The sequence below is a fragment of the Leucoraja erinacea genome, chromosome 8 (genome assembly GCF_028641065.1).
Source record: "Leucoraja erinacea ecotype New England chromosome 8, Leri_hhj_1, whole genome shotgun sequence".
In the NCBI taxonomy this organism is placed as follows: Eukaryota; Metazoa; Chordata; class Chondrichthyes; order Rajiformes; family Rajidae; genus Leucoraja; species Leucoraja erinaceus.
The window spans coordinates 68,779,404-68,792,050 of NC_073384.1; the positions used below are offsets into that span (position 1 = coordinate 68,779,404).

General features: G+C 43.0%; 1 protein-coding gene across 2 annotated transcripts in view; it reads right to left on the reverse strand.

The window, feature by feature from the left end:
• Nucleotides 1-2,176: 2,176 nt before the first annotated feature.
• Nucleotides 2,177-12,647, reverse strand: part of ttc27 (tetratricopeptide repeat domain 27) — a 154,248-nt gene continuing 143,777 nt past the window's right edge. The window contains exons 18-20 of one of the 2 annotated variants that reach the window (XM_055639932.1): nt 9,761-9,872; nt 7,884-7,968; nt 2,177-2,413 (exon numbers count right to left, since the gene is read on the reverse strand). In XM_055639932.1, coding sequence (XP_055495907.1) covers nt 7,928-7,968; nt 9,761-9,872 — 153 coding nt within the window. In that variant the 3' untranslated portion in view covers nt 2,177-2,413; nt 7,884-7,927. Of the gene's footprint in view, nt 2,414-7,883; nt 7,985-9,760; nt 9,873-12,647 lie in introns of both variants that reach the window. The other variant, XM_055639931.1, reaches the window with a different exon arrangement.

The window sequence follows — 12,647 nt, forward strand, 5'->3', positions numbered from 1 at the left end:
TGCAGGTGCAGCAGGCAGTAAAGAAAGCGAATGGCATGTTGGCTTTCATAGCAAAAGGATTTGAGTATAGGAGCAGGGAGGTTCTACTGCAGTTGTACAGGGCCTTGGTGAGACCACACCTGGAGTATTGCGTACAGTTTTGGTCTCCAAATCTGAGGAAGGACATTATTGCCATAGAGGGAGTGCAGAGACGGTTCACCAGACTGATTCCTGGGATGTCAGGACTGTCTTATGAAGAAAGACTGGATAGACTTGGTTTATACTCTCTTGAATTTAGAAGATTGAGAGGGGGTATTATAGAAACTTACAAAATTCTTCTTAAGGGGTTGGACAGGCTAGATGCAGGAAGATTGTTCCTGATGTTGGGGACCTCCAGGACAAGGGGTCACGGTTTAAGGCTAAAGGGGAAATCCTTTAAAAACCGAGATGAGAAGAACTTTTTTCACACAGAGAGTGGTGAATCTCTGGAACTCTCTGCCACATAGGGTAGTTGAGGCCAGTTCATTGGCTATATTTAAGAGGGAGTTAGATGGGGCCCTTGTGGCTAAGGGGATCAGGGGGTATGGAGAGAAGGCAGGTACGGGATACTGAGTTGGATGATCAGCCATGATCATATTGAATGGCGGTGCAGGCTCGAAGGGCCGAATGGCCTACTCCTGCACCTAATTTCTATGTTTCTATGTATTCTGGTGATGCTCGGTAATTATTATCTTTTACCGAATAAGCATCTGAGACCTGCAGTTAACATCTCATCTGAAAAATGGTCCCTCCATCTTTATCACTTTCTCAATTGTTAATCTGGATTCTGGTGTCAAATCCTGGTGTGGCACAAACTTATAGAGCCCGAGACTTAAAACCAAAGACTTGTGACCGAGCCAAACCAGACGCCTATAATGTGTTGTGACATCGCAAGTATGTGGCAGAGTTCACAAATCTTGTGAAGGGTTTGAGTTGAGTTTATTGTCACGTGTAGCGAGGTACAGTGAAAAGCTTGTGTTGCTGAGGGAGGGAGGTATTTATAGAAATTACCTACAATTTGAGAATTCAATATTCATACCGCTGGGTTGTCAGCTACCCAAAATAAATATGAGGTGTTGTTCCTCCAGTTTGCCTGTTAGCAACCAGGAGATCCAGGAGGCGTTGGTGGACCAAGCGTGTGTTCAGCATTCACCCTTTGTCTAACTTTGTAAAGCAGCCCACTTCAGCAACACTGATGTGGTAGATGAGGTTGGAGGAGGTGCGAGTGAAACTCTGTCTCACCTGGAAGGACTTGGGGTCCTTGGACGGAGTCGAGGGGGGAGGTATAGGGACAGGTGTTACATCTCCTGCGGTTATCGGGGAAAGTATCTGGGGAGGGGGTTGTTTGAGTGGGAAGAGCTGAGTGAACCAGTGAGTTGGGGTGGAAACGGTGTCTATGGAAGACGGAAAGGAGTGGAGACTCCTTCCAGCGACCCCACCAGTCCTTGCTGGTGATACAGAGGTTGCTAACCATGTTAACTCCCCTTCCCATTCCCACACCGTCGCAAGCCAATAATCGGCCTATTGATGGAACCATCTTGCCTGAGGTCATCTGTTGCCGGCCCTGATTTGGTCTAATGTTTTTCTCGCTTCCAACTAACCCCCCCCCCCCCCCCCCTCCCCCCCCCCCCTGCCCCGCAACATCAGTCTGAAGCATGGTGGCGACCTGAAACGCCATCTATCCCTGTTCTCCATGCTGCCTGACCTGCTGCGTTACTCCGGCACTTTGTGTCTATCTTTGGAATAATATCAAACTGGTAAGGGAATTCGTATTTAAGAGCTTAATAAATCGGAATTAAAAATCTCATTCTGATAAAATAAAACTACTTAAGTATCAAAAATAATTGTATTTAGTTCATTGATGTCCTTCAGATAAATAAACCTACTAAATCTTCCAGAAGAAGTTTGGGACTCAAGAGCCATATTGATTTAGTTGATTTTTAACTGCCTTCTGATATCGCCTAACAAACTGTTCAGCTCAGGACACTACAATCTGGAATCAACAATAACTGCTGTTGTAGCTAGGATGCCCACAGTTCCTGACCAAACGCATGGTTATAGCCTCAACCAAAGATCCCATAGCAGAGCTCTGCTATAGGATCTTTGGGTCAACCACATAGTTCCCGAAGAAACAAATATGGACAATATCAAATACATCTTTGAGCTGAAAATATGTAAAGGAAATATTTAATTTAATCAATACAATTGCAATGTCAATAAAGTTTCATAGAAAATGTTTCTCAACGTTATTTTCTTGATGAAATTTGATTCAGTTCTTTGTTTTCTTCAGTTGGTCGCCGAGCTCTTCAAGCTGCAGAATCAAATTGTCCATCGTCTTCTTCTCATCAGCTACTTCGCTCTGTATTTCACCCGAAGCAAAGTCAATATAAACTTGCTGTAAGGCAAGAAACAAAGAGGGGAAGAAAAACACAAGAAAGTTAAAGATTTTAGCGGCCACTCCTGTATATACAGTATATTTATCCACCGTTCCAGGTGTCAACTTCTCTATATCAGCGAGAACAAGCGCAGGCTCAGCGATCGTTTCACTGAACACCTCCACTCAGTCTGTCTTAACCTACCTGATCTCCCGGTTGCTCAGCACTTTAACTCCCCCTCCCATTCCCAATCTGGCCTTTCGGTCCTGGGCTTCCTCCATTGTCAGAGTGAGGCCCAGTGCAAATTGGAGGAACAGCACCTCATATTTCACTTGGGCAGCTTACACCCCAGTGGTATGAACATTGACTTCTCTAACTTCAAATAGCCCTTGCTTTCCCTCTCTCTCCATCCCCTCCCCCTTCCCAGTTCTCGCACTAGTCTGACATTACAGGGAGACATTCTATCTCTCCCCCTCCCCTGACATCAGTCTGAAGAAGGGTCTCGACCTGAAACGCCGCCCATTCCTTCTCTCCGGTGATGCTGCCTCAGCCGCTGAGTTACCTCAGCATTTTGTGTCTACCTTCGATTTAAACCAGCATCTGCAGTTCAGCTGGTGTGTCAAACTCATTTTATCTCATTTGAGGTCACGGGCAAAATGCGACTTCATGCCCGCTCTGGTAATCAGGGAAATCATCCCGCGGGCCGGAACAGACTCCTTCGCGGCCCGAGGTTCACGAGTTTGACACCCTTGGCCTATAGGAAGCGTTTCAGTACAAAATGGCAATCTTCGCCATTTCAAACACTTCAAACACCTGGTGTAGGTCGGAGCTGTGTAAATTCTGTTTAAGTTGTTTAACTCTGTAAATTGTCAAACAGCAGTGATGACCCTGATGAATTACCGGTATTATGCTTTGAAGATTCGGATGGGAGCAGTGAATTTTGGGTATTTGAAGATTAGAATGCTTTCCATTTTGTAATCTTTGTTCCGTGCACAATTAAATGTTTTTTTATTCCTACCGCTGTATTTTTTTAATTACAGCACCGGTGTATATATTATTTGTGTTTTGCACTGGAAATGGCCGTGAATGGAAATGGCCGCCACCACGGCGAATGGAAATGGCCGCCACCACGGTGAATGTCTTTTTAAAAATATTTTTCATAATTTTTAGCGACTCAAAATGGGTTGCGTCTTAGACGCAGGTGCTTCTTCATTGCTGGGAAATACGATATATATATAATATATATATATAATATATTATATATATGTATGCATATTATATATATAATATACATAATATATCTATAATATATATATATATATATAATATATATATATATATACATAATATATATAATTATAATCTATATATATATATATATAAGTTTGCAGCTTTTCCATTCAGTTGTTTAATCTATTTTTCATCCTCTCCGTAGAAATACTAGGATTAATTACAATGAGTAATTACTTTTTTTAAAAAATATATTTTATTTTATTAGAAGTAAGTACAATCATATGGCACCAAAGTGCCTAATATATATTTTCATAATACATTTTATGTACAGCTTCTTTTTTTTTTGTTATATTAAAGAAAGATTAGAATAAGAAAAATAAATTAGATAGTAATGGATAGAAAAGCGTGAGATATATAGTGTGTGAAGAAAAAGAAGTAAGACGAGTGAATGAAGAAAGTTGAGAAAAAGAAAATAGAAAAAAGAGAATAAGACATTAAATTAAAAAAAATAATAATAATTTAAAAAAAGGGTAAGGAGATCATTGTTTATAATCTTGTCCAACCCTCGTCCAGTCCTGAAAAAGTTAGTTTTTACAATTGTGTTGCACCATATGATTCCAAAAAGACGACAAATGGAGACCAACTCGTTATGAATTGGTCTGATTTATTCATTAGGAGGAATCGCATTTCCTCAAGATGTGCGGTGTCCAACATGCTTGCAATCCACATTTTAAGCGTTGGAATTGATGTATTTTTCCAAAATTTAAGTATTAATTTTATTGCTATTATTAAACCATAGTTAAAAAATAAATTTTGCGAAGTGCTCAATTTATTCCCATCTTCTATTACTCCAAATGTAATCATTTCAGTATTAGGTTCCATTCTTGTCTTGAATAATTTTGTAAATATTTTGAAAATATCACTCCGAAATCTATAAAGATTTATGCAGGAAACTAAGGAGTGTGTTATAGTTGCGTTTTGGGATAGACATTTATCACAAATTGGATACATTTGGATATTTGGATAAAATTTGTTCAATCTTGTTTTTGAATAATATAATCTATGTAAAATTTTAAATCTCTTAGATTATGTCTTACATTAATCGAACATTTGTGAATATATATCAAATATATTTAACTTGAACTAAAAACATGGCAGTGTGGCACAATTTGCCATTTTAATAAATGTCATTAAGATCATGATCCTGCATTGTGAGGTTTACAAAACTATGTTTTCCCGCTCTCCATTTCAAGGGACACTGTTTCAGTTTCAGGATGTACGTTCTGAATATTGCAAGATTGTGAAGAATGCTTTTTATGAGACACAGGTACAATACCAACAACACACTTCCAATGGCTGGAGATTGCTGTTTCTTTGAGGATGCCGACCACAGTGATACGAGTGCGAATGAAGATTATTTGTCAGGCTGGTATTAATAGCATGAATGAGGTTCCCTGTGGTAACCGTAGAGTTCCTCTAGTGATAGACATGTGCCCCTGTTAGAAATTCTCCTACAAAGTGTCTGTATGGAGTTTAGTGTAGTTCAGTGTCACGTGTACCAAGGTACAGTGAAAAGCTTTTTGTTGCGTGCTAACCAGTCAGCAGAAAGACAATAGACACAAAAAGCTGGAGTAACTCAGCGGGACAGGCAGCATCTCCGGAGAGAAGGCATGGGTGAAGGATGTTTCCATCCATATTCTAAATGATGAGGGCCAATGACCCAATGCCTTTTTGACCACTCCACCTTCAAGGAACCTTCAACAACACTCCCCAGAGCCCTGCCATTCACTGGTACTGAAATCCGTGGCAAATGAGAGGCACTGTTCCCCTGGGACTCATTCAACTACTTGATGTACACACTTTCTAGCTTTCTATATTTAATCAGCCAATCTGTTAAGGATGCATGGAGCTGGTAGGAAGCCAGAGGCCGCGGCCCTGGGAGAGAGACTGACAACAAGTTGGTGGTCAGGCTGGGGTCTCAGAATGGGGCCATTCAGTGGAGTCAGTGACCAGTGGAGTTCTGCAGGGATCTGTGCTGGGACCTTTGCTGTTTGTAATATATATTAATGACTTGGACGCAAGTGTAGACGGGTTGATTAGTAAGTTTGCAGTTGACACCAAGATTGCTGTGGTTGCCATCAGTCAGGAAGGTTGCCAAAGCATACAGTGTGATATAGGTCATCTTCAGAAATGAGGGGAGAAATGACAGATGGAGTTTAAGTTTGAGCAAGTGTGAGGTGTTGCACTTTGGGAGGTCAAATGTAAGGGGAAAATATAGAATTACGATATAGAATTAGGAAGAAGGGTTTTGGCCCGAAATGGCGCCTATTTCCTTCGCTCCATAGATGCTGCTGCACCCGCTGAGTTTCTCCAGCATTTTTGTGTACCTTTAATATAGATTTACTGGCATGACCTTTAACCCCATTGGTGTACGGAGAGATCTTGGGATCCAAGTCCATAACTCCCTGAAAGCGACAAAGCAAGTAGACTGGGTGTGAAAGAAGGCATATGGTCCCCTTACCTTCATTCACCAGAGCATTGAGTGCATCAGCCAGAAAGTCATGATACAGATCTATAGGCTGTATTTGTGGTACTGTGTGGAGTTCTGGCCGCCCCATTGCAGGATGTGGAGGCTTTGGAAAGGGTGCAGAGCTAGTTTACCAGTACGATGCCTGGATTTGGGAATATTAACTACAAATAGAAATTAGACACATTTAGATTGTTTTGTCTGGAACACTTGAGATTGTGGCGAGACCTAATGGAAGTATATGAAATGATGAGAGGGATAGATAGAGGAGACAGTCAGAACCTTTTTCCCAGGATGGAAACATCAAATTTAAATAAAGATCAAAATGTTTTTTTTAATTATGGGTTAATAATTGGAAAGAAATTGATACTTAAATTTTGGAAAAATACAACCATACCAACTGTTAAAATGTGGATTAGGAATATGATGGACATAGCACGCCTTGAAGAAATGAGACTCCGACTAATAGATAAATATGACCAATTCTTAAGGAGTTGGTCTCCTTTCATCGACTTTTTGGAATCATGTGATGCAGCGGTACCGTAAAGATTGCTGATTTCAGTTCATGATGCGGATAGATCTACATCTCCGAATATAGATTTGAAAAATTCTCTTTTAAGGGGCCTTCTCTTCTATTTTTACTTTCCACTTTCTCTCTTCCTTTTTTGTTTTTTATATACACACTTCACGTTTTTCTACTCTCTACCATCTATTTTTCCACTTTTTCCTCTTTCTATTGTTTTCTTTTTCTTGTCTTGCTTACTTCCTTCTCATAACATAAAACTAGAGGTTGTACGTAGAATGGATTACGGTATTACATAGTTGGCACCTAAAATTAGGTTCCACTGTACTGTTTTGCACTGTATTAACTTCTAATAAAATAAACAAAAAAAAAAAAAAAGGAAACATCAAATACTAGAGGGCATAGTTTTCAGGTGAGAGATGTAGGGTTTAAAGGAGAGGTGTGGGGCAAATCTTCTTTACACCGAGGATGGTAAAGGGCCTGTCCCACTTGCCGATTTTTTCTGCGTCTGCCGGCATCATTGACTGATGTATCAGGTCACCGGAAGATTTGCAGCGTGATGACGCATTGACGCGCGGTGTTTTTTCACGTGTCGAAACATTTTTTTGTCGCCGCTGGATTTTGAAATGTTCAAAATCTTTTGGCGATGCTGATATGATGCCGGCAGTCGCCGAAAAAATTGCCAAGTGGGACAGGCACTTAAGCGACTGAAACAGGTTTCCGGGCGGGGGCAGTGGGTGAGGCAGATATGATAATGGCATTTAAAAGACCTTTGGAAATGCAGGGGTATGGATTATATGCAAGCCAACTGCGGGACAGGCAGCATCTCTGGAGAGAAGGAATGGGTGACCTTTTGGGGTGGAGACGCCTCTTCAAACTGACATCCGTACACCTTTCAACTGGAAGATGGATGTTAAAATGAATCACTGCCACGGAATTGTCATTGTGTTCGCCTGTGTGAAAATCCTGATAATACAAAATTCACATGTTTCAGAATTTCTAAAGCTGTGAAAAGCACAAAAGCAGCATTGGCATCCGTACATCTCAGACCCAACATCACAAGAACACGCCATCCTCTGAATTAGGCAGATTCCTGGATAGGCCTTGTAAATTTTAACTATGAAACTGCCCCTGTGCAGCTCAAGGCTACAAAACAAAACAAAAATCAGCTCCTTAAAGCTAACAAAAGAAACTTGATGCGTCCTACCTGTGCTTTGGTGGACAGGCCACGTAGGTTGAGCCGGGCTGACGTCAGCATCTGCACAGCCTCCTGAGGGTTCGTTTTGCTTTCGCTGCATTTAATGGACACTACAAATAAAATCCCACAAAAACAAACACAACTCATTAAGGCACAGTTCCAAGTCCAGTGTTAGATTGCATGTATATCAACTAGTATTTTCTAAGACACAGTACCCATATCAACTTTGTATTAAAAGCTCCGGTAGGCGGCGCGACTCTCGTCGGCAGCGGCCTCTGCAGCCCGTCCGCGTTTTTATTATTTTTTGTCTATGTTTCTATGTAGTTTTTGTTATTTTTTGTTGGGGTGTGTGTGTGTGGGGGAGGGAGGGGGTAGCTTTTAAATCTCTCCCTGCACGGGAGACCTGACCTTTTCTGTCGGGTCTCCGTTGTCGTTGGGGCTGCAACGAGGAGCGGCCTCCAACAGGAGAAGACCGGGGACTCTGGTGCTGACAACTCACTTCACCGTCGCGGAGCTGGCCGAGTCCAGAGCGGGTGGAGCAGTGGTGGAGCGCTGCTGCTGCTGCGGCCCGACCTCCGGTGATTCGGAGGCTGCAACTGCGGGTCTGGCGGACGGCGGCACCGGGAGCCCGCGGGTCCCTGGAGGGAGACCGCTTTTCAGGGCTCCTGCAACGGCGACTTCTCCCGCCCAAGTTGTGGGGTTGAAGAGCTCCTGGAGCGGGGCCTGACATCACCGCCCCGCGCGGCTTGGAATGGCCGCGGGACTCTGCGAGCGCACGCCGGGGGCTCTAACACCAAGTACCGGTGTGCGACCTCGCACCACCCGGCGTGGCTTTAATGGCCGCGGGACAATCGCCATCGCCAGCCGGGGGCTTTGACTTTGACTCTGACATTGGGGGGGGGGGAGAGTGCAGTGGAGAGATAAGTTTTTTTGGCCTTCCATCACAGCGATGTGATGGATGTTTATGTAAATTATGTTGTGTCTTGGGTCTATTTGTTTGTAATGTATGGCTGCAGAAACGGCATTTCGTTTGGACCTCAAGGGGTCCAAATGACAATTAAATTGAATCTTGAATCTTGAATCTTGAAAAACTCTTCTTACTAAAACAAAATCCTTATCTTGTGTGAACACAATTTAAAACTGCAGGATGGTGCAAACTTTCAGCAGACAAATGAAACATTTTCTCTGGTTGGTTCAGACTGCACAGAATGGTGGGCAGGACCCGAAGGTTGAGCACTGACCGACCCTGAGATCACAGGGCTGCTGCTGTAGCACATACCCAGTGCTGGCTCCGAACAGAGCAGTGTCTTTAGGCTGCTTCCCCCTTCTTGTTCCGTCCGCACAGATATGCACAATATTCTCGATACAATTTGACTCCAATGCTCCTGATTCATACTGTTTATGCCACTTTGATGGACCTCAAGTTCTGGAACATAATCTCTATGCAAAGTTTCTCCCCACATTAGAACTTTTCCTCTCAATTTTAGAAACATAGAAAAATAGGTGCAGGAGGAGGCCATTTGGCCCTTCGAGCCAGCACCGCCATTCATTGTGATCATGACTGATCGTCCCCAATCAATAACCCGTGCCTGCCTTCTCCCCATATCCCTTGATTCCACTAGCCCCTAGAGCTCTATCTAACTCTCTCTTAAACCCATCCAATGATTTGGCCTCCACTGCCCTCTGTGGCAGGGAATTCCACAAATGGCAGGGAATTCCACACATTTTGAATCAGACTCCTGGCTCTTGAAGCAACAGCTGGCAGGAGCCGCTTTCCCCTACCTGGTCTTTACTGAAGGACTGGGGCCTATGGGCTGAATGGCCTAATTCTACTCCTATAACTTGTGAACTTGTGTGACTGAATATGCGAGCCAATGGCCACTTACCGTGTGCAAGTTCTATTGCTTGTTTAGCCACTTCCTTGAAAGATTCTGCATCTTTTTCCCAGCCACTCGATTGTGTTTTACATCGATACGCTTTACTGAGATACTGCAGGGCCTGGAGAGGAAAAGTGGGACACTGGAATAAAGCAGACTCTTACATGTTTTTACATTCTTACATTTTTAATATCTTGTAGTTTTACAATGAGACAGATCACCAGCCGTTGACAGTGATCCTAAATCCAAAAACACACATACCAACTCTGGCAGCAGCCAGAATGCAAAGATGGGCATTGATATTGTCTGCATACCAGTATGATATTCAGTATCGTAAGGCAGCAGAGCACAGCAATGCTGATGCCATGTCTAGATTACCTTTGGAATCGGAGGTTGCCCCAAACAGAGAGGACAAGTTTTATTTCTCTCATGTAGATGAGTTACCTATCACTTCAGGAGACATTCGGAAGGCTACTCGCACTGACTGACTTTTGTCAAGAGTACAGGAGTATGTTACAATGGATGGCCAAACAAATTGCCGGATTCAGAGGCAGAACTGAAACCATTCTTTGTACGTTAGAATGAACTCTCAGGAGACCAAGGTTGTGTCATGTGGGGAGCGAGGGTGGTAATCCCTGAAAAATATGGACCAAAATTGCTAGATCTTCACGATCAGCATTTAGGAATGTGTCTAACAAAGACTCTAGCTAGAAGCTATCTATGGTGGCCTGGTCTAGGTAAGGACATAGAACAAATGGGGAAAGAGTGTAGCACATTCAAGCAGTTGGAAAGAATCCACCAACAGTACCGCTACAGCCATGGAAATGGCCGGCTAGAGTGTGGCAAAGATTACACGTTGACTTTGCAGAGTTAGATGGACAACAATTGTTCATTGGGATTGATAGTCACCCCAAGTGGGTTGAGGTGTTTCCGATGAACAAAAATACATCCAGCAAAACGATAAACATTTTACGAGGATTGTTTGCGTCCTATGGATTTCCAGAGGAAATTGTGTCTGATAACGGAGCACAATTCTGTTCACAAGAGTTTGCACAATTCATGAAAGGGAATGGTGTAAAACACACTAGAGTCGCTCCATACCATCCCGCTTCAAATGGTGCAGCAGAATGCACAGTACAAATTGTAAAACGGAGTTTAGTCAAACTGCTGGATCCAAATCCAAAGAAAAGACAGTTGTCTCTGTTTCACAAACTGGCTAACTTTCTGATTACACATCGAAACACACCTCACACCACTGCTGGTCGAACACCAGCTGAACTGTTCTTGAAAAGAAAACCCAGAATAAGGTTTTCACTGTTGAAACCAAACTTGGCTCAAACAGTAGAAGAGAAACAGTAGAAACAAACAGGAGAAACAAAAAACAAATCATGACAGAAGTAGAATAAAGGAATGGACTGTTGAGTTGAATCAGAAGGCACAGGTGAAAACCCATCATCACAAGTGGGTGAAGAGGTTACCTGGCAGAGTAGTGAGAAAGTGCGGACCACGGACATACGTGGTCAAGATGTTTGGAAGTGGGAAGGTGAGAAAAGTACAGATTGACCATGTCATGCCTATGCAAACACAGACAGGTTTACAACCAGATCAATGAGACGAGTCAGATAATTTGTTAACCACTCAAGTACCGGTACCAACGGATGAACCAGAAATGGTACAAGAAGGTACACAAGATAGCGAGCGTTTGAACCAGCCAGAAAATGGAGGTTCAAGTGTGGTTGACAGACAGTCAAACAAATTGACTGTTACACAAAAAGCTGAAGAAACTCAGCGGGTGCAGCAGCATCTATGGAGCGAAGGAAATAGGCAACGTTTCGGGCCGAAACCCTTCTTCAGACTGATCGGGGGCGGGGGTGGGTGGGGACAAGCCCCCGATCAGCCTGAAGAAGGGTTTCGGCCCGAAACGTTGCCTATTTCCTTCGCTCCATAGATGCTGCTGCGCCCGCTGAGTTTCTCCAGCTTTTTTGTGTAACCTTCGATTCTCCAGCATCTGCAGTTCCCTCTTAAACAAAATTGACTCATGGACTGGAATCTTTGAATGTAGGTTAAAAGAAAGACTTGACTCGATCAAAAATGAGTCCATGTGGTTCTAAACAGTCAGAAACGTTTGGTACGGGAAGATATCCAGAAAGAAGGAGAAACCCAGCGGTTCGGTTTAATTTGTAAAGTTATTTTGTCAATTGTATATGCAACATATATGCCTGATGTCCTAATTTTATTGTTATATAAAAGTAATCAGACAAGATTGTAATAAATTCATACCGTTTATATTATATTCAAAATTGTCAACAAGGCGATAATGTTTTCATTAAGGTGGGAGGAGTTGTAATAGCGCCACCTTTGGTTGGAGGATTGTAAATGATTGAATAAACCACAGACAGCTCTGCAGTGAAGTTCCAGTCAGCAGTGAGTTAATTTGTTATTCTGTGTCTGAGCTCAAGATATCACAACTTGCACCTCCTCTAACCTCATCTATTGTATCCGCTGTTCCAGGTGTCAACTCCTGTAAATTGGTGAGACCAAGCGCAGGCTTGGCGATTGTTTCGCTGAACACCTCCACAGTCCGCTTTAACCTACCTGATCTCCCGGTTGCTCAGCACTTTAACTCCCCTCCCATTCCCAATCTGACCTTTCTGTCCCGTGCCTCCTCCATTGTCAGAGTGAGGCCCAGCACAAATTGGAGGAACAGCACCTCATATTTCACTTGGGTAGCTTACACCCCAGCAGTATGAACATAGACTTCTCTAACTTAAAATAGCCCTGCTTTCCCTCTCTCTCCATCCCCTCTCCCTTCCCAGTTCTCACACCAGTCTTACGGTCTCTGACTACATTTATATCTCTCCTGCCCACTCCCCTGACTGAAGAAGAGTCTCGAACC